Source organism: Phyllobates terribilis, unplaced genomic scaffold (assembly GCF_046119375.1).
Source record: "Phyllobates terribilis strain yellow unplaced genomic scaffold, ASM4611937v1 Scaffold_3__8_contigs__length_932513732, whole genome shotgun sequence".
In the NCBI taxonomy this organism is placed as follows: Eukaryota; Metazoa; Chordata; class Amphibia; order Anura; family Dendrobatidae; genus Phyllobates; species Phyllobates terribilis.
Genome location: NW_027362763.1, coordinates 17,762,940 through 17,785,576, shown reverse-complemented (window position 1 = coordinate 17,785,576; position 22,637 = coordinate 17,762,940). Strand labels below are relative to the sequence as shown.

The 22,637-nt window shown below is 45.4% G+C and overlaps 1 protein-coding gene across 1 annotated transcript in view; it reads left to right on the top strand.

Annotated features, from left to right (window-relative positions):
* LOC141258697 (uncharacterized) overlaps positions 1-16,871 on the top strand; it is a 75,971-nt gene extending 59,100 nt beyond the window's left edge. The window contains exon 7 of the mRNA XM_073673710.1: positions 15,431-16,871. Coding sequence (XP_073529811.1) covers positions 15,431-16,719 — 1,289 coding nt within the window. The 3' untranslated portion in view covers positions 16,720-16,871. The remainder of the gene's footprint in view (positions 1-15,430) is intronic.
* Positions 16,872-22,637: the final 5,766 nt, after the last annotated feature.

The following is a 22,637-nucleotide window of genomic DNA, read 5'->3' as shown; positions in this document are numbered from 1 at the left end:
CGCCCATCCTTTTCAGCGACCTTCCTGAGCATCACCTTTAAGGTCTTGTTGAAGCATTCCCCTAGGCCGTCCGTCTGCGGATGGTAAACTGAGGTCAGAATCTGGGCAATCTGAAGAACTCTGCATAGCTCCTTCATCATTTTGCTCATGAAGGGGGTTCCTTGGGCTGTCAAAATCTCTTTTGGCAGACCTGTCCTAGCAAAAATATGGACCAGCTCTCGGGCTATACTTTTACTGGATGAGTTCATTACGGGTACCGCTTTGGGGTATCGGGTGGCATAGTCCATGACCACCAGGATGTATTGGTGGCCCTGAGCTGATTTAACTAAGGGACCCACGAGATCGATGGCAATCCTCTCAAAGGGAACCTCTATCACAGGTAGTGGAACTAAGAGATTACGGAAGGCGGAGGTGGGCGCTGTTATTTGGCAGGTGGGGCAGGACCTACAATAGTTTAAGATTTCCCGGTAACATCCTGGCAAATAGAACCTCCTCATTATTTTCTCCTGGGTTTTCTCAACCCCTAGGTGTCCCCCCAGAATATGTGAGTGGTCCATGTCTAATACCTGTCTGGCCCTGGAACTAACAGCTGTTCCACTACCTCTTCACTTTTTAGTTTAGTCACCCGGTATAATAGTTCCCCCTGAACTGCAAAGTGTGGGCACCTGATGTCCAACCCCGACTCTTGAGCAACACTATTACAAACAGTAACATTGTCCCACGCCTCTTTCAAGGTCAAGTCCCTAACTTGAGCTGACCCAAAGTTCTCTCCGGGCACCTCTAATTCAGGGAGGTCAGCCACCTCGGTCACAGTCTCATCCTCGTCGCCGGCAAGGACACACAGAGGGAACTCATCCACTTCCGATATCGACCGGGGTATTTCTCTCTGGTCCTGGCTTTTGTACATGTGACTCAGTCTGGATCCCTTCCCCCACAAGTCCCAGAACAAGGGAAAATTGTGCCCCAATATGATGGGATGTATCAGGTCCTTGACCACCCCGATCTTGTGTGATTGGGTACCACAGTCTGTTCCAACTGTCACTCTGGCCACCGGGTAGTTTATGGTGTCCCCATGTATGCAGCGGTCACCCACAGATTTGGTAGGGATCAGCTGGTGGGGAAGGGTGGCACTGATTAAGGTTACCAGACTCCTGGAGTCCAACAGCCCCAGAACCATCACTGCATTAACGGATACTGCACACGCCTGCGGCCCCTCGCCGGATTGATAGTCCACACTGCAGGCTGGGTAAGCACAATATGAACATCGTCTGCCTAGGCTTCAGTCCATTGGCTCAGCAGACATATGACACTGGGTGGCTACGTGTCCTGGATTGTGACACCTCCAACAGATCACATCCTTTACAGTCCTTGCGGCACCTACCGTCGAAGTGGGATGCCCCCCAGTTTTGGCTCTAAACCCCTTTCATGGTGAACCCGCCCCCTTTTGAACACTCCAGTACAGGGAGGTGACCATGTCGGGTTTCCCTAGAGATTTTTCAACCATTTGGTACCTCTCTACCAGACCCACAAGGTTGCCCGCATTCCGAGGGTCACCCTGGGCAACCCAGGTCTGCAGCGGCCTGGGTAGGTTATGGATGAACCTGTCCATTACTATACGCTCAACCATCTGGGCAGGAGAAGAAGACTGGCTGCAGCCACTTCTGGACTAGATGTAGCAAGTCGAACATCTGTGGGCGTGGAGGTTTGTCGCCAGCATACACCCAGTGGTGGACCCTTTGCGCTCTGACAGACGTAGTCACTCCTGAGCGTGCCTGTCATAGAAATATTAAAAATCTCTCTCTCCCTCCAAACTCCTTGTAAAGACCAGGGGTTTTCCGTGGGCGTAAGCTACTCAGACAACACAGGGTGAGGGTAAAACAGCGTGGCAATACTTTATTGAACCACCAAGCGGACATTAAACACACAGAACAGTCCCATCAAATGCCCAAAATGGTACAACATTACACAGTCTCACCCTTCCTTCGCCGCCTGGGATAGAACAACTGCGTCTTTGGAGACTTCCAGGGCCGACTTCCTCAACCAGTGGCCCCCCGATTCTGGCGGTCCCCCACAGAAAGAAGGTAGCGGCAAGCTTAGGAAGCCAGCAGTCCATCGAGGCACAAGACCAGGAGACCCGAGAGTCCCACCCTGGCCTCTCTGAGAGTTTCCATGGGGCCAGATTACCAGTTGGTCCCAATCTGGCTTTTCCGAATGTCTCCATGGTCTCCCTGATGGTTAGTGGAGCAGATCCGTATCTTTCCAGTCAGGGCCGTACCCTTAGGCTAGAATGATATAGAATTTAAATCTGTCTCTCCTTGGGTAATGCCATGCAATCCATCTGCTGTCCTGAAGGATGTCTCTCATTCTCCTTGTAAAGTCTTCCTGACCCTCCTTGATTCTCCTTCCCAAGTCTGACTGCTACAAAAACACATGTCCCTTCTGCTTTTCTGGGCTCAGCTCCCAGAATGGCAGAACTGCTCTCACCCTCCCCCCTTCCCCCAAAGCTAAGTATCCATTAGTGTCTGGAGGTTTCTCAGGTCGACGGCATCATCTGGGTCTACATGTTAGACTCCCTGTGGTGAAGGCTCCACCGGATCTTCTTTCAACACTTACACAATGGGCCTAGACGATTTTTCAACAATGGTTAGAGGCTCCTGAGATACTAAAGATATTAGTGGAATGCTGGACACATTACAAGTTAAATGAGTGTACATAAACTGATGAGCAAGCAGAACATTAATAATACACAGCCAGCAATCTCTAATAAAACACAATAATGTATTTCTCTTGGCTTAACAAATCTAATCGTCTGGTTAATTAAAATTTTACGTTGTATTGTCACTCCCCTCTTCCCCCCTCCCCTCTACTATTTGTCAAAGGAGAAGGAGCTAGCAATCTAGAAGGCTGCTTCAATGCAAATGGCAGGGCACACAAAACAAGTAACAAACTCAATTATCCAGGCTATTTAGCATACCAAATGGAACTCCTGGTGACCTATAGACACCTTTGAAGTATATAGAGAATGAAGGCTGTGCTCAACCGAAAAGATAGGTGCTCAAGAAAAAATAGTCTAAATATAATAAAGGTATATTCCCGGCACACATATGAAAAGGCAGAAAGTTTGATGCAAATATAATTATATTTATTGATATGACAGGTCCTCAAAAAATCCGACGATCGTTTCAATCAATTTGATTTTCATCAGGGACTGGGATCTCAAATCAAATATATTGAATAGGATGCCAGTGTCATGGCTCAGTGCCCGCAACCCGGGTCCTAATGGTATATAGAGAAATAGAATCACCCAGTAGTATACATAGAAGGATCTTCTTCCCAAAAGGATACTTGCACAGGGAGAACCCAATATGAGATGTGATCTGACGGCAGAATCACCTGGTGCGGCTCCTAAGTTGCCATCCTATGCCCTGCACTTACCTTTCACTTATAATTCCAAAGTCCTTGCATTACGGATCCCATGTGTGTGGTATTGATCTTCCTCCCCTCTTTCTCATATTGGGTTCTCCCTGTGCAAGTATCCTTTTGGGAAGAAGATCCTTCTATGTATACTACTGGGTGATTCTATTTCTCTATATACCATTAGGACCCGGCTTGCGGGCACTGAGCCATGACACTGGCATCCTATTCAATATATTTGATTTGAGATCCCAGTCCCTGATGAAAATCAAATTGATTGAAATGATCGTCGGATTTTTTGAGGATCTGTCATATCAATAAATATAATTTTATTTGCATCAAACTTTCTGCCTTTTCATATGTGTGCCGGGAATATACCTTTATTATGTATAGACACCTTTGAACATGGGCCAGAGATTGAAAGAGATGGGAAACAATTCATTAAAACTTCAAAGGGAATCTCACTTTCCACAATAGCCAGGCCATTCGAAGCTGCAACCATCAGACATCAGGCAGACTTTTAGGCACCAACGTGAAATATGGAATATCGGAGTTTCTAGAATTCCGATTGCGATGGGACACATTTTTAGCGGCGGGATTAGCTAAGGAACAATATGCATATTTTTCCATATCGATACGCCCTGCCGGTGAGCTGTAACACAAGAGGGCAAACATAACTGATGTTGGTTATGTGATGTGTGGTCTCTAAAGAACGGTAAAATCGTAATAAAATATGGCTTCACTTGCTAACTTCTGCGATCAACCAGCGAGAAGTTATTGCAGAAATTAGAGATTTAAGAAAACCATAAAAGACAGAGACCAGCCCACGTGAGGTCAACACAGGGGAGTGTGTGGGCAGGGCCCCCCTTCGGCATAAAAGATCCAGATGAATATGAATCTATACTCATGCTGGGGGATACATATTTGTGTTCACTGGTCCCGTTCCATAACGGCCAGGATTGGAGTGTCTGCCTCCAGCTAAACTGAATCGTCTCTGCGATCGGTCTAGTAAGTTTCTTCTGTTAATCCCTTTTATTTTGTGTAACTGTATATACTGTATCGTCTTGTCCCCCCTTGTAAAATCTTTGTATATTTTTTCATAAACACTGCCTCCCTTTTGGATTAAATATAAAATGTAACAGTTCTGTTTCTTCTGTTCCGTAATCTTTCCTCCCCCAAAGCCATATACGCTACCAGAATGCAGGCGTCCAATCAGGCCTGTATTGAATATTCAGAACTGATTGGTGGTGGCAGCGAATAATCTAATTGCGTTATTGTGTAGCTGGCAGTGATCATACGGGGGCATACACACATATTCCATGCATTGGAATTCGGAGGTGTGTACACCATACGCTCACTTCTCGCTTGCTGATAACTACATAGTGAGTAATCGGGATCGTGCATGTGCCGAATCCCTGACAAATTGGTGACAGCGGCGGGGCATTGCATGATCTCGCCAGTGTATCCCTGACACTGCCAATCTCTCGGTTTTTAATTTGCCGTATTCATTTGCGTCCTGTAAAGTCAGATCGCAATAGGCCTTCTGCGGCTCTCCGGTCAAAAATGGCGCCAAAACCTTCGCCCACTGCTCCAGTGGCAATCTCTCCTGTTCCGCCTCCCTCTCAAAAACAGTCAGGAACGCCTCAATATGATTCCCCGGGGTCATGTTCTGTAACCCTCTCCTTACCGTCTTCTTGACGTATCCGTCATCACCTAAACTTGTCAGAGCTGTCGCCTTGCCACGGATCGCCTCTGCAAGTAAATCAATCTGCTGCTGCTGTTGACGATGCTGATCTTGTTGCTTCTGTTTCTGGAGCTGTACCTGTTGCATCAGCAGCTTAGTGGTCTCTTGTTGCTGCTGTAGTTGCTCATGGTGCTGTTGCTGCATGCTCTGCTGGCTCTGCTGCATGCTCTGTTGGCTCTGCTGCATGCTCTGCTGGCTTTGCACTAGGTGCTTAATTAGCGCTTCCATGCTGCTGGACGTCTTCTGCTGGCTGGCTGGCTGCCTGCCTTCACCCAGGACATCCACTGGTCTCTGTAGCAGGTATATGTGTTCCTGGAATCTTGCACACACTGTCGCACCAACTGTGGTAAGAAGGCTCATTCGGCCAATTTCAGAAGTAGAATCAGGAACCGGGTTTTCTATGCAGCCTTTATTGTATGGCATAAAGCCCTGCAGCTCCAGCAAAATAAACACTGTCTTACTGGCAAAACACCAAGACAAAAGATAAACGATAGTAGTGTGGGGTTCGCCCACACAGGTTGTAGACCAGCCTTCAGCACCTTCCTGAGCTATGGCTGTCCAATCTGGAGACCTTGCCTCTCCAAACACAAAAAAAAAAAATAGTTTCTGAGTATTTAAGCTTGCTCAGCCACACCCTGAGGGAGGTAGGGTGAATGACTTCCCACCCTCTTTGTCATTCACATAAAACCACACCCTTTAGGTGAGTTAACCCCCAAGATATAACATGCTGGAAGAAAGTTTGTAGGTTTCAGTTCACACAGGCTAGCAGCCTGAGTGACACATACCTCCCCTCGCATATAACACCAGTGACCCTGTCACACTGTATATGCTGTATTGTTTTGTCCCCTTTGTAAAATCTTTTGTATATTTTTCATAATTACTGCCTCCTTTTAGATTAAATATAAAATTTAATAGTTCAGTTTCTTCTGTTTTGTAACCACTCTTCGAAGCCACACGCTACCTATCAGTTATCCAGTCAGCCTGTATTTTGTACAAAAAAAAGAAAAAACTACTGGTGGTGGCAGCAAGTAGTCTGGGGTTATCGTGGAGCTAGCTGTGATCGTACTAAGGTATATACATATTCCATGTGTTGGAATCTGGAGGTGTATATACCATACGCTCACTAATAGTTTTTTACAACCGGCCGGTTAGTGCAAACAGCCTGCAGCCTCCTCAGTTGATCGTTTGCCATTCATGTCCGGACAATAGGGGGCAGCAGAAAGCTGTTCGATCCTAAGATCACAGCGGGTGGTTCTACGTGACTCCTGGCCTGTGATACTGGTAAATAAATCTCTGACAAACTGGTTGCAAGCGGTGGCATATTTCAGAACATCAGTGAGCTGGTTTGAAAAATCATTCCGGTAACTGCAAGCTTGCACAGTTCTTGTGAGATACTATGCAAAGTATTAGACTCACTGTTTTAATATTTTGTATCTGGGACATTACTTTACATGTAGCCATTACATCCCTACCCTTCTCTTGTTTTTCTGTCCTATCTTTTGTTTGACAATGATGGCTACATTTGAAGAGCCCTGGTATAACCAGCAGTCCAAGGACACTCTTATTGCCCTCTGTGCGCAGAGACAGATTGACTCCATGGGAAGAACCAAGCCCCAAATGATTGCTGAACTGTTGCAAGATGCCACAGAGCCAGTCCTTCACCAGAGCCCTAATGATGGGAAGGCCAGCCAAGGCACCATTGGCGCTGCTGCAGAGTTCCAAAAAGTGAATGCTAGCCATACCCACAACCAGTGTAGGGTGGACCCCCTCTTGCAGATGGCCTTGAAGCAACACTTTAATGATCGTGAGGAATGTCTGGGGCTGATTCAGCAGTACCGAGAGGCTGCTGAGCGAGAGAGGCAAGACGAGCTTCTTTACCAGCTGGAGTTAGCCCGAATCCAGAAGGAGCCATCCACCTCATCAAATAGTGAGTCCAGCCATGTCCACTGCTTTAAACCCCGGCCTGAGAATTTTCCTATGATGGACAAGTATGGGGACTTGGACATATTTTTGCAGGGGGTTTGAAAAAGCCTGCAGGCAGTACCAGCTGCCTGAGGACCAGTGGGCCCGATTATTTAACCCCAGGGCTCCGAGGAAAAGCTCTGGTGGTGTTTGCATCTCTTCCTCGAGACCAAGATGGAGACTATCAGGCCATCAAGCAGGCCCTGATAACCCAAAGTTCCAACTTACTCCTGAGTTCCGAGCCCTCCAGCGTGGACCACATGACATCTATAGTGATGTGGTGGATGGGCTCAGAAACAACTTTGAGCAATAGGGCTAAGGACTGTCCGTCACCCCCTTCAAGGAACTGAAGGATCTGATCATAAAAGACCAATTTCTTAATATTTGCCCTGTGGAGGTTCAACAGTTTGTGCTGGATCGGGAGCCAAAGGAGGCCACTAAAGCAGCACAGATTGCAGATACCTATGAGGCCAACCATACGCCTGAGGTGTGGAAGTCAGCCGTCGCCAGCTGGAAAGGGGGTAAGCTGACAACCACCCCCAGTGCCCCAGCCAGCCCTCAGGGAGTCCTGCTTCATCTTCCAGCACCTGGCCTGCATATGACTCCTGGCGGTGCTATACCTGTGACCGAACTGGTCACATCAGCCTGTCTGCCTGGTGAGGCAGAAGATGAACCCCACACCTGTAACCTAGTGCAGCTATTCCTTTTGTGGGTGGGGCTGTTGGGAGGGCCCGTGAGAATTTGTAACCGGTTACGGTGGGCAACACCATTACTGTTGGACTTAAATACACCGGCGCCAAGCGAACCCTCCTCCACCCGGAGTTTGTGTTATCGGAAGAACTCATCCCTAGGAAGACCCTGACTGTCAATGGATTTGGGGGTGTTTGCCGGGATTGTCGCAGGTCTCGTCCAGGTGGATGATCCACGCAATCACTGTCATCAGTCTCTTTGTGATTACTTTGGCCAGGATCTTGTAGTCCATGTTCAGAAGGGTGATGGAACGCCAATTCTTCAGGTCGCACCTCTCTCCCTTTTGCTTGTACAGGATCATGACCATTCCTTCTCTCAAAGACTGAGGCAGTCTGCCATCCGTGACCATCAGCATACAAAGAAAAGAACAATGTACCTGCTGTGAAATATGGAGGAGGTTTTGTTGTGTTTTTCAGTGGCTTAGCTGCATCTGGCACAGGGGGTCTTGAATATGGTCCAATGAGATTTCAAAATTATCATGGCATTCTGGAGACAAATGTGCTTTCCAGAGTCAGAAAGCGCAGTATGAGTCGCAGGTCATAGCTCCCCCAACAGGATAATGGCACAAAACCGCTAAAAACATCCAAGAATGACTAAAAGCAAAGCATTGGACTCTTCTGAAGAGAGTTCTATCAACCCTGATCTAAATTCTACAGAATATCTGTGGAAGGAGCTAAGACCTGCAGTGTGGTGAAGGCGCCTCAACACCAGAGACATAGCTTGACCAGCTATAGTGCCATGAAAAATTTATTGTTTTCTAATTATTTTAAAAATATGTATAATTTCCTTTGCACTTCACAAATGGTTGTTACTTGGTGTTGGTATCGCAGAAAAATCCAAATAAAAACTTTTAAGTTTGTTGCTGTAATGTGAAAAAATTCACAGGTATAAATACTTTTTCAAGGCACTGTATTCAAAAGGGTTTGGGGAGCAAACGTTGGGAGAGAAACTTTGACATTCCTGGTGATGGAGAAGACCTGAAAGCACACTCTTATTATCTTCACGCTCCTTTCATCGTGAGACAACGACAACATACAACATTGTACAGATTTGATACTATCGACCTGCAACATGAAGTCAACAATTCTACTGAATGAATAGTGAACTCTGTGGAAAACTGCTGATTTTACCTTCCAAAAAGTCTAATACAAAGTGATCAACAATTCCAGAACGTGAATAAAATGCAGTAAATTTTGTATCTATCCCAAAATTAAAACGCCAACCCACCACACACAAACATGGCTCCATTGCTGACAAAAAAGAAAATTGTGGGTCTCAGAAAATGGTGACAAAAATGAATTTATGTATTATTTTTTCTTACAAGCTTCTGGTTTTTTTTTTCAACCACCAACATGGTAAAAAAAAAACAGAACAAGTTTGGGGTTGTCGTAATCACTCTGACCCAGAAGAATCATGTTGCCTGGGCATTTTTACTGTAAAATGGAAAACCAAAAGTCAATGGCGAACTTGCATTTTTTTCACCAATTCTTCCCACTTGGATTTTTTTCCCAGTTCTCATTACATTATATAGTAAAATGATTGGTGTAGTTACAAACTACAACTTGTCCCCCAAAAAGCTAGCCACACACTGCTATGTTAATAAAAAAAAAAGAGCGAAGCCGAAAATTTGCTTGTTTCTTAGGTGAATAATTATCCCTTATGTACAGACGTTGGTGCTCCAGTGATGATTATCTGCACCCAGAGGCCACTTCTTCAGTTCCACCTTTTAAGTACTCGATAGAAGCCTCTTTCGCCTGAGATCAGCCTGAAGTCTAGGTGGAATGGATTCGACAAGGTCCTGGAGATCTTCATTGCAGATACTGATTGACCGCGCTCTTTTTTTCACTTTGTTATATCTATTCTGTTACATCCTGGGTCTATAATTAGCATCAGTGACTGTGTGATGCCGGCTGCACAACCGTCAAGGTCATGATATCGGCCTGAGATTTGTGCTTTCAGTCATGACACATTATCTTGTCAAGAGCGTGCACTTGATTAGATGGTCAATAATAATACTGAAGGGATTGAATGGTGAAAGAAAATAATCTCCTGTCCACAGGATTAGGTGACAAATTATTCATTAGTGGGGCCAAACCCTGAGACCTGCTCCGATTGGCAGCCAGGAGAGCTTTTTATCCAGGTTATAGGATGAAGCAGCAGTCATTTCCCATGGGTCTGCCGAGCACTGCCCTTGGCTTCTCTGGCAGCTCCATAGAGGGTGAAAGAAGCAGGCATTTGGCATCTATCCTGCTGCTGCTCCATTTGATATTGGAAATAAAAAGTCTGTGTTCTATCGATGATCAGTGCGGTTCCCAGTGGTTGGACCTCCGCCAATCAACAAGATATCGCATGTTTTCACAAGACAGCCCCTTTAAGTTAACATTACTCTCCAATATTAGGGTGCATTTACATTAGTCGATAGCAACAATTATACGATTGCCAATCTGCTATATGTTTGCTGATCGTTTGTCGTGTAATAGCCTGCTTAGACAGGTCAACCGACCGTCCCACGCGCACAGAACAATCAGCAATAGATCAGTGTGTCAGGGACGTCAGGAACGACACCGGCGGGATCATACAATATCCCACCGCTGCCACCAATTTGTCAGGTACGTCAGGGATTCATGTACACACGATCCCAATTATTCACTGCATAGCTATCGGAAAGCGAGCAGAGAGCGTATGGCGTACACGCCTCCGAATTCCAACGCATGGACTATACCCTGCGATGACCTCATGTGGACTCCACCCTTCATGTTTTTTATTAAAAACTCAAATTTCTGCGATAACTTCTCGCTGGTTGATCGGAGAAGCTCGCAAGTGATGTCATATTTTTTATTACAAATTTACTTTTCTTTACAGACTGTACAAGGCATAGCTGCGGTCTGTTGCATTATAGCTCACCGGAGGAGCATACAGCTACGGAAAAATGTGTATTGTTCCTTAGCTAACCCCGCCGCTAAAAATGTGTCCCATTATTATCGGAAGTATAGAACTTCAGATATTCCATATTTCTCGTCGGTGCCAGTGAGACTGCAGAATGAACACATATGGAAATGGAGATGTCTTGGTGTGAGGGAGAACTCCTTTGAAGCTAGGAGCTGCATCCTCCTCACCCAGGTGTATAATTATCACAGGCCTGTGCTGCTAAATATATTCGTATGTTAATTAGAATAGACAATTGAGCTTGCCACCTCTCCTGGGTATGGCGATTTGCATAGAGACAGCTCCGTAGATTGCAAGCTCTTCTACTCTGACAAATAGTATAGAAGAGGGGTTTGGGGGAGAGAGAAATTCTTTATATTTTCAATGACATCTCCCCCTCTTTGAGGTAGCGTAGGGGCCGATTTACAGATCTCCCCTAAAGCCTACCTTATGGCCCACCTTTCCTGCTAATCCGACAAGCCGTGGACCCAACTCGCCCACCACCCTGACTGACTGTGGATCCAGCTTTTCGATCACCCTGACCAGTTCGGGGTCCATTCTTCCCACCTCTCTGACAGGCTATGGGTACCTTCCTCCCATACTCCTGACAGACAGTGGGACACACATTTCTTTTACCTTGCCCAGTCGTGGGGCCTACCTTTTCACCCCTCATTGTTACCTGGGGAGCTGTGCTGCTTATGGGGCAGCTACGACCGGCCATGTCACAGTCCATTGCGACACTGGTCGGTGGAACGGGACCACTTTCCCTATGGTCGTCGTGTTTCTCACCATCTTTTCCTGTTACGTCTGGAGCCGTACTAGTCATGGGACAGCTACCACCGACCATGTCACCATCTGGTGTGACACTGGTCACCTGAACAGGACGACCTGTTTCCTGGTCTCCGTGTCTGCTCCCATTGCCCATAGTACTTATACTGGCTCGTTTTAGGGGATCAGCATCAACCCGTGGTGTGAGGTGGCTGAGTCCCCTTTACCACTACACACATTCTTATTATGCATCACGTTGACATTTGCATAACATGACATATCAGATCTGGGAGGGTGGTCAGGAATGTATTGGGAAACCAACTGACCCAGATCAGTTCCCAATAGCACGTTAGAGGAGAGATTCTCCAACACCCCCACTTCCTTTAACCTTCTCCCTGCACCCCAGTTTAGGAAAACTCGGGCCATTGGTATGGGACGGCAAACACCCCCACACCCGATGACAGTCAGGGTCTTCCCAGGGATGAGTTCTGGTAACACGAACTCAAGGTGGATGAGGGTCCTTTCGACTCCAGTGTCCTTAAACCCGACAGTAATGGTGTTGCTCACAGTAACCAGTTGTAAATTCTCATGGGCCCAGCCCACCCCCACACCCACAAAAAGAATGGCTGCAGTGGGCCCTGGCACCTCAGGTGTGGGGTTCATCTTCTGCCTCTCTGGGCAGACAAGGCTGATGTGACCCATTTGGTCACAAATATAACACGTGATTCAAATGCATGCCGGGTGCTGGAATATTAGACAGGACCCGCTGACTGCCGGCTGGCAGGGGGCACTGGGTGTGGCTGTCAACTTACCCCCTTTCCAGCTGGCAGCAGCTGACTTCCGCACCTCTGGGGTGTGGTTGGCCTCATAGGCATCCGCGATCTGAGCTGCTTTGGCTGCTTCCTTTTGGCTCCCTGTCAAGCCCAATCTGTCTCACTTCCACAGGGCAAAGATGAAGAAATTGGTCCTTCACCATCAGATCCTTCAGGTACTCGAAGGTGGTGACTGACAGACCTTGGACCCACTGCTCGAAGTTGGTCCTGAGCCCATCCACCACATCACCGTAGCTGTCATGTGGTCCACGCTGGAGGGCTCGGAACTTTTTTTCCGGTAAACCTCCGGAGTCAGCTGATACTTTTTTTATCAGGGCCTGCTTGATGGCCCCGCAGTCTCCATCTTGGTCTCGAGGGAGAGAAGCAAACACATCCAGAGCTTTCCCTCTGAGCCCTGGAGTTAGATATCTGGCCCACTGGTCTTCAGGCAGCTGGTACTGTCTGCAGGCTTTTTCAAACCCTCGCAGAAATATGTCCAAGTCCCCGTCCTTTTCCATTACAGGAAAATGCTCCTGAGGGGGTTTAAAGCAGTTGCCACTGTTGGACTCATGAGTCTGCGTGGGGGATGGCTTCTTCTGAATCCGAGCTAGCTCTAGCTGGTACTGTTGCTCCCACTCGGCAGCCTCTCGTTGCTCTGCTCGCTCCTGGAATTTCAGGATCGGCTGTAGTCTTCCGTCACGATCGTCTGCGGCGCACTGCTCCACGGCTATCTGCTGGTGGGGGTCCACACTACCCTTGCTGTGGACATGGCTGGCAATCACAGGTGAAACCCCTGCAGCAGCAGCGCCATCGGGGCCTTGACTGGTGGCCCCATCATCAGTGCTCTGCTGTTGGACTGACTCTGTGGTATATTGCAACAGTTCAGCTACAGTTGGGCCTTGGTTTTGCCCGTGAGGTCAATCTGTCCCAGCTCACAGACGGCAGTGAGAGTGGCCTTTGACTGCTGGTGATACCAGGGCTCTCCACGCATAGCCATCATTGGCAAACAAAAAATAGGACAGAAAAACAAGAGAAGGAGGGGGATGTAACTGCTACACGTACAGTAATGTCCCACATAAAAAAAAATGAATACACTGAGTCTGGTTCCTTAAAACTTTGCACAGAATTCTCGCAAGAACCGTGCAAGTTTTCAGTGACTGGAATGATTGCTCAATCAAGCCACTAATGTTGTGTAATATCTCACCGCTTGCCACCAATTTGTCACGGACATCAGGAACGACACCGGCGGGATCATACAAAATCTCACCAATGCCACCAGTTTGTCAGATACGTCAGGGATTTGCACACACACTATCCCGATTACTCAATATGAAGCTATCGGCAAGTGAGCCGTGAGGGTATGGCGTACACACATCCAGATTCCAACGCATATGTGTATATGTCCCTGTATGCTTATTGGCAGATTCACGATAGCCCAATTACGATTATTATTATCAAACGCCTGCTTTCTGGTAGTGTGTGGCTTCGGGGGAGGGAACGATTACAGAACAAATTTTACCATAAATTTTTTATTTAATCCAAAAGGGAGGGAGTGTTTATGAAAAATATACAAAGATTTTACAAAGGGGACAATTCAATACATATGCAGTTGCACAAAATAAAATGGGATTAAAGAAGAACTTACTAGACCGATCGCAGAGATGATTCAGTTTAGCTGGAGGGAAGCACTCCAATGCCCTTTCCGCGAATGTGACCCCTGCTTCGATAACTCCTCACTGGTTGATCGCAGAAGCTCGCAAGTGATATCAAATTTTTTATTACGAATTTTACTTTCTTTAGAGACTACACATGGCATAGCTGCGGTCTATTATTTTTGTACTTAGGCATTATAGCTCACCAGAAGGGCGTACAGATCCGGAAAAATATGCGTATTGTTCCTTAACTGACCTTGCCACTAAAAATATGTCCCATTATTATCGGAAGTATAGAACTTTCCATATTTCGTGTCGGTGCCAGCGAGACTGCAGATTAAACACATATGCAAATGGAGATGTCTTGGTTTGAGGGAGGACTCCTTTGAAGCTAGGAGCTGCATCCTCCTCACCCAGGTGTATAATTATGACAGGCCTGTGCTACTAAGAAATACATTTGTATGTTAATTGGAATGGACAATTGAGCTTGCCACCTCTCCTGGGTACGTCGATTTGCATAGAGACAGCACCGTAGACTGCAAGCTCTTCTACTCTGACAAATAGTATAGCGGAGGGGGAAAAGGGGTTTGGGGGGAGAGAGAAATTCTTAATATTTTCTATGACACAGTGCACACAGACTATCGTTCTTGGCAGCACATACTAATCACACAGGACTGTGTGCTGCCAAGAACAATAATTTTAAGCAAGCTTAGAAGTTATTTTTTCCGATTCAAAATGTTTTACGGATTCATTGGGTGGTAACCTGTTTAAACTTGCTGGTTATCTGGAAAATTATCGTTACCTGATAATCATGCAATGTAAATGTGCCTTTACTCTCTATCAAAATCTGAGATTTTCTGTGGAGAGATACTCTTAAAAGTAAAAAAAAAAAAAAAAAAGGTCCAAACAATGTCTTGCACATGTTAATCAGCATGGGACCTGTGCCTTGGTAATTGTACTCCACCTCTCCATCCCTGGTGTCAGATGGCATAGGAAAGTAACATTAGAAGAACATTTGTATTAAAGTGATGCCCCATGAGTATTGAAAGATCACATACCGCAAAGGGTAGACTTTATTACTAGAGAAGATTGGGCTTAGACAAGTCTAGAATTATGTCATAAAATTGGGAATCCATGAAGATAAAAGCTGGCCCTTCTGATTAAAATCTGTATTGTGCTCTATTCAGACATCCATGGCAGCACATTTTGTTGACTCGCTTCGGTTGTTCGGTCATAGTCGTAATATGCAAACCAAATGCCGACAGATAAGTTTAAAACCACTTGCCAATGCTCCGTTGGCCACTGTGTTTATTGCCCCACAGGAGTGTTTGAAATATTCATATATTTTTTTTTGTTTTGGGGGGAAAAAAAAATCGTGAAATCCATGTTTTTAATCTCAACAGAATATCCCAGCAAGAACTGTGCAGGAAACCTGATGGCATCGCTAAGTTGTAAAGTAGAAGATGAGGATATCATGCTGCATTCTTCAGGACAAAGCATCAATACCCTTACTGTACATTCAGGACCTCAATGTCCAGATCTGTTATATTACCCCCCTAATAATGCGGAACCTGCTCCTGAACAATCACAAATTGTTACCACAAGTACAGTTCAGAAAGGGGGTAAAGAGTTTCAGTGTGGTGCAAAAATGTTTCCAAAAAACTCAAGTCACAAAGGAGAAAACTTGTTTTCATGTTCCCAATGTGGGAAATGTTTTACGAAGAAGTCAAATCTTAATACACATCAGAGACGTCACACAGGAGAGACGCCATATTCATGTTCAGAATGTGGGAAATGTTTTCTAGATAAATCCCATCTTGTTATACATGAGCGAATTCACACAGGGGAGAAGCCGTATTCATGTTCAGAATGTGGGAAAAGTTTTACAAATAAATCGAGTCTTGTTAGACATGAGCGAATTCACACAGGAGAGAAGCCGTATTCATGTTCAGAATGTGGGAAACATTTTACATGTAGATCACATCTCAATACACATCAGAGCATTCATGCAGTAGAGAAGCCGTATTCATGTTCACAATTTGGAAAATATTGTACACATGAAAGAATTCCCACAAAGGAGAAGCCATATTCTTGTTCAGAATGTGGGAAATGTTTTACAAATAAATCACATCTAGTTTCACATGAGAGAAGTCACACAGGGGAGAAGCCGTACTCATGTTCAGAATGTGGGAAATGTTTTTCAGAAAAAACAAATCTTGTTATACATGAGAGAATTCATACAGGAGAGAAGCCGTATTCATGTTCAGAATGTGGAAAATGTTTTGCGCAGAAAGCACATCTAGTTACGCATGAGAGAATTCATACAGGAGAGAAGCTGTATTCATGTTCACTGTGTGGAAAATCATTTATAGATGAATCAAATCTTGTTAAGCATGAGAGAATTCATACAGGAAAGAAGCCGCATTCATGTTCTGAATGTGGAAAATGTTTTATGCAGAAAGCACATCTAGTTACGCATGAGCGAATTCACACAGGAGAGAAGCCGTATTCATGTTCTCATTGTGGGAAATTATTTATAGATGAATCAAATCTTGTTAAGCATGAGAGAATTCATACACGAGAGAAGCCGTATTCATGTTCTGAATGTGGAAAATGTTTTTTGCAAAAAGCACATCTAGTTACGCATGAGAAAATTCACACAGGTGAAAAGTTGCTTTCATATTCCCCTTGAGGGAAATGTTTTCTTACTAGAGATGAGTGAAGTATTAAAGTTTAATTGAATTCTACTTGAATTTTACAAAAAAATGTATTTTCCAAAATACAGCTCTGGCTACTATTTTATTTAACTATTTGCCTGTCCCTCTACAGTTCAAGTAAAATAAATAATTTTCACACCAGTTCTAACCAGTCCTGATGTATGACCATTTCTTGCGCGATCTCGCTGCAAATTTGCGCCCATTGACTTGCATTGAATCGCAGCAAACCTGCAGGTATAATATCTATACCTGCGGATTTGCTGCTTTTCAATTAAAGCCAATGGCCGCGAATTTGCGGTAGAAACTTGGTGCGTGTGGTACCCGGGTCGGGAGAGGACTACTGCTACTCTCATCCGATCGCCACTCCCGCTGATAACAGCGAGAGCGGCGTGGATGGGAGGAGCAGTAGTCCATGGTAAAAAAAGAAGTAAAAAATAAAAAAAAAACCCTTATACTCACCTGTCCAGTGCCCCGGTGTCCTCCTGGTCCACGGCGTCGACCCTCTCCTCCCGGCGGCCAGCTCGGCCGGCGCGCAAGCTCACGCTGTGTACCGAGCTACCAGGACCTGTGGTGACGTCAGCGATCAGCTGATCGGTCACGGGACCTGACCCTGGGAACATTTGCAAGAATGTTCCCAGGGTGGTAAGCTCACCGGGGCTGATCAGCTGATCTTCAGCTGATCAACCCCAGTGACCTCACTCCTGCACATTAATGTACACTGACAGGGGTGATTTTACACTCCTTGTCAGTGTGCAATGCTGTCTTCTACAGCAGTGACATTAGTGATTCCTGATGTCACTGCTGTAGAAGTGACCCAGATCACCGTGGGAAACTCGGCGTAATCGTGGACTACGTCGTTGGCGGCGGATAGGTGAGGGATATGGTTGTTTGTTATTTTACGTTTTTTTCAGGAGATCGAAGGCTTCGGGGACTGGGAGGGTAATAAAAAAAATTGTAGAACCATGTGTTTTTTATTTCATTATTTTCACCAGCAAAGGTTAAACTAGACAGCTGCGGGCTGATATTAATAGGCAGGGAAGGGGCCATGGATACTAGCCCCCTCCGTCGCTATTAATATCACCCCTCAGCAGTCCCAGAAATGGCGCATCCATAAGATGCGCCAAATCTGGCTCTTTTCCTCGCTCTTCCCACTGCCCTGAAGTGGTGGGGTAACTGGGTTGGGGTTAACGTCATCTGTAAGGAAAATATTAATGTCAGGAAAATGTTCTTCCATATCTGCCTGACATAGATGTTCACCCCCATCCCTTATTCCCCTTCTGCTCAGCACAAAAGCCCCAATTAACACACGCCTGGGAAATAGTTTATGCAAACGCAAGCTGGCACTAATTTGCGTGTACCTGTGAGGCTGGTTCCCGAGCCTCAAAGGTAAATTTGGAGACGAACTGACTCCGATATAAATTATGAAATATCATGAGTTCCATAGGTCCGACAGTAACGGGACCCATATGTGTAGTGACCAAATCAGCCCAAGAATGTATAGGTAGTTTTCCAGGGCTGTAATCAAAATCAGGGAGCTGCAGCGCAAAAACACCAGAATAGCAGACTGCAGCTATGGGATGTGTGCTATCTAAATAAAGATAAAATCATAAGGGAAAAATTACATAGTTTGCACACTTCTGCGATCAATGAGCGATGAGTTATCACAGAAGTCAGCGTTTTTAATAAAACTGTACAGGCTGGAGACCGGTCCACAAAATGTCACCATAAGAGGCGTGGGGCCAGATATACCTTAGGTATAAGAGAATCTATGGAGAAGACAGGAGCACTCATTGCCAGGGGGGAATAAGAATTATAAGCAATGGGTCCTGTTCAATAACAGTATATTCCAACCGGGGAGCCCCTTCTCCACCTATATTGAGTCGTCGCAGCGAACTTTATAGTGTAAGTTTCACTCTTTTATCCTGTTTTATTTTATGTAACTGCCTTTGTATTTTAATGTCCCTTTTGTAACATCCTTGTATATATTTTTCCTAAACACTGCCTCCCTTTTGGATTAAATATAAAATTTAATAGTTCTGTTTCTTTTGTTCTGTAATCGTTCCCTCCCCCGAAGGCATATACGCTACCAAAGCGCAGGCGTCCGGCCAGGCCTCTATTATATTTTAAACTCGGCAGGTGGTGGCAGAGAGTATTAATAATTGGGCTATCGTGAAGCTGACAGTGACCGTACGGAGGGTGTTAAACACGGATTCCAGGCTGTGGAACCCAGGGTGTTACGCCATACTCTCACTGGTCGCTTACCGTTACCTACGTAGAGAGTAGTCTGGATCGCGTGCTCGTGACTCCGGACAAAATACGGACAGCGTGACGGCACGGTGAGATATTGCGTGATCTCCCCGGTGTCGTTCCTGACTGTGTGTGGGTGGAATTCCTGACAAATTGGTGACAGCGGTGGGACATTACAGAACATCAGTGGGTGGATTGAGCAATCATTCCTGTCACTGAAAACTTGCACGGTTCTTGTGAGAATTCTGTGCAGAGTTTTAAAAAATCAGACTCAATGTTTTATTATTTTTTATCTGGGACATTACTATGCGTGTAGCAGTTGCATCCCCTCCCCTTCTCTTGTTTTTCTATCCTATCTTTTATTTGGCAATAATGGCTACACGTGGAGAGCCCTGGTATCACCAGCAGACGAAGACCACTATCACTGCCCTCTGTGAGCTGAGGCAGATTGACCCCACGGGCAAAACCAAGATCCAAATGATTGCTGAACTGTTGCAAGGTGATGCAGAGCCTGTCCGACAGAGCCCTGATGGGGCGGCCAGCCAAGGCCCAGATGGCGCTGCTGCAGGGGTCCCACCTGTGATTGCCAGCCATACCCGCAACCAGGGTAGTGTGGACCCCCACCTGCAGATGGCCTTGGACGACTGTAGCTGATCCTGAAATTCCAGGAGCGAGCGGAGCACCAGGCCCAAGCTGACCGGGAGGCTGCTGAGCGCCAGGCACAAGCTGACCGTGAGGAGCGCCAGGCACAAGCTGACCGAGAGGCTGCTGAGCGCCAAGCTGACCGACAACACCAGTTGGAGCTAGCCCGGATTCCGAAGGAATCATCCTCCACGCAGACCCGTGAGTCCAACAGTGCCAACTGCTTTAAACCCCGTCCTGAGCACTTCCCTGTGATGGAAAAGGATGGGGACTTGGACACATTCCTGCGAGGCTTTGAAAAGGCCTGCAGGTAGTATCAGCTGCCCATCGACCAGTGGGCTAGGTACTTAACTCCAGGGCTCCGAGGAAAAGCCTTGGAGGTGTTTGCTTCCCTCCTTCGAGAACAAGATGGAGACTATGAGGCCGTCAAGCAGGCCCTGATAAAAAAGTGCCAGCTGACTCCGGAGGTTTACTGGAACATAGTAACATAGTAACATAGTTTGTAAAGCCGAATAAAGACTTGCGTCCATCAAGTTCGACCTGTTAGTTCTGTAATTTCTAAAGTTGATCCAGAGGAGGGCAAAAACCCCAAATGATTTAGCCAATCTTCACCTGAGGAAAAATTCCCTCCCGGCTCTGAAACCAGCAGTCAGAATAAATCCCTGTATCAACCTACTATTTTATTTTATTTTTAAGTATACGCTGAAATCTGCCTGGTATCTAGAAATGCATCCAGTCCCCGCTTGAACTGGTGTAGTGAATCTGACATTACCGTCTCCTCACTCAGTGAATTCCATATTCTCACTGCTCTTACCGTAAAGAACCCCTTCCTATGCTGGTGCTGAAACCTTTTCTCTTCTAGTCTTAGTGAATGCCCTCTTGTTACCGTAATATTCCTCCTTTTGAACAAATCCCGGGCAAGGTCTCTATACTGTCCCCTAACATATTTGTACACATTTATTATGTCCCCCCTCAACCTTCTCTTTTCCAGGCTGAATAGTCCTAGTTTTGCCAACCTCTCTGGGTATTGCAGTCCCTCCATTCCCTTTATTAATTTTGTTGCCGTCCTTTGTACCTTTTCAAGCTCATTTATATCCTTTCTATATATTGGGGCCCATAACTGAGCACAGTATTCCAAGTGTGGTCTGACCAGTGCTTTGTACAGTGGAAGAACAATGTTCTTATCCTTTGCAGCTATACCTCTTCTGATACATCCCATTACCATGTTTGCCCTTACAGCAGCCGCCCGACTTTGGGCACTCCAATTTAGTTTGCTATCAATCAAGATGCCCAAGTCCTTCTCCATCTCTGAATGCCCCAATGATTTCCCATTCAGTGAGTACTGGTGACTTCCATTTTTCCTTCCCATATGTATGACCTTACATTTCTCCTCGTTAAACCTCATTTGCCATTTAATGCTCCACCTACCCAGCTTATCCAAATCCCTCTGTAGGTCTGCACTGTCCTCTTTTGTATTAATTGTTTTACATAACTTTGTGTCATCTGCAAATATTGACATTTTACTATTTATCCCGTTGACTATGTCGTTAATAAAGATATTAAATAACATTGGGCCTAGTACAGACCCCTGTGGTACCCCACTAGTGACGCTTACCCAATCTGAGTATATTCCATTTATAACCACCCTCTGCCTTCCATCCTTTAGCCAGTTAGATACCCACTTGCAGACATTTTCCCCCAGCCCCATCATTCTCATTTTGTATACCAACCTATTATGTGGCACGCTATCGAACGCTTTTGAGAAGTCGAGATACACGACATCCACTGGTTCCCCCTGATCTACTCGAGAGCTAACCTCCTCGTAGAAGTCAATCAGGTTTGTTTGGCAGGAGCGATTCCTCATGAATCCATGTTGGTTCAGGATTAAAAGATTATTAGCATCAAGATGCTCCGTAATTGCCTCTTTAATGAAGCTTTCAAAAATTTTGCCCACAACGGACGTCAGACTCACCGGCCGATAGTTTCCGGCGTCACTTTTGGCTCCCTTTTTGAATATTGGCACTACATTCGCCTGTCGCCAATCAAGTGGTACAGACCCAGTCTCAACAGAGTCCTTAAATATAAGATATAACGGTCTGTCTATCACATTACTTAGTTCCCTTAGAACCCGTGGGTGTATGCCATCAGGTCCTGGTGATTTGTTTATTTTAATGTTACTGAGGCGTTTCTGTACCTCAACTTGGGTTAGATTTGTCATACTTAGTGGAGGATTAAGCTTGTCACTTCTCATTTCTCCTGTTAGTTCTATTTCCTTTGTGAAAGTTGTCGAAAAAAAATTATTTAATAGATTAGCTTTATCCTCATCTTTCTCTATGATTTTGCCTTCCTCACTTTTTATCTGTCCAATATTATCCGATTTAATCCTTTTACTATTTATATACGTAAAGAACAGTTTGGGATTTGATCTACTTTCCCTAGCAATACGTCTCTCTCTGTTTCCTCCTTCGCTATTTTTATTTGTTTTTTGCAGGTTCTCGTTTTTTCCTTGTAACACATTAGTGCCTCCTTACTGTTTTCCTGTTTTAATCTCTTGAATGCCTCTTTTTTGCTATTTAACGCCCCTTTTACGTTCTTGTTCAACCATATTGGTTTCCTCTTATTTCTGGCCCTTTTATTCCCATACGGTATATACTTCTCGCACTGAGTATTCAGAATTCTTTTGAAGGTTTCCCATTTACTATTCGTATTCCTTTGATTAAGTACTTTGTCCCAGTCAATAAGTTGAAGGTTTTCTATCAGCTGATCAAACTTCGCCCTCCTAAAGTTTAATGTTTTTGTTGTTCCCTTATTGATAACCCTACTGAAGGGCATTTTGAAGTCGATAATATTATGATCGCTATTACCTAGGTACCCCCCTATCTGTACCTCAGTTATTCTATCAGGCCTATTAGTCAATATTAAGTCCAACACGGCCTTCCCTCTCGTTGGTTCCTGCACTAGTTGGGAGAGATAATTATCCTTAATATTTGTCAAGAACCTTTTT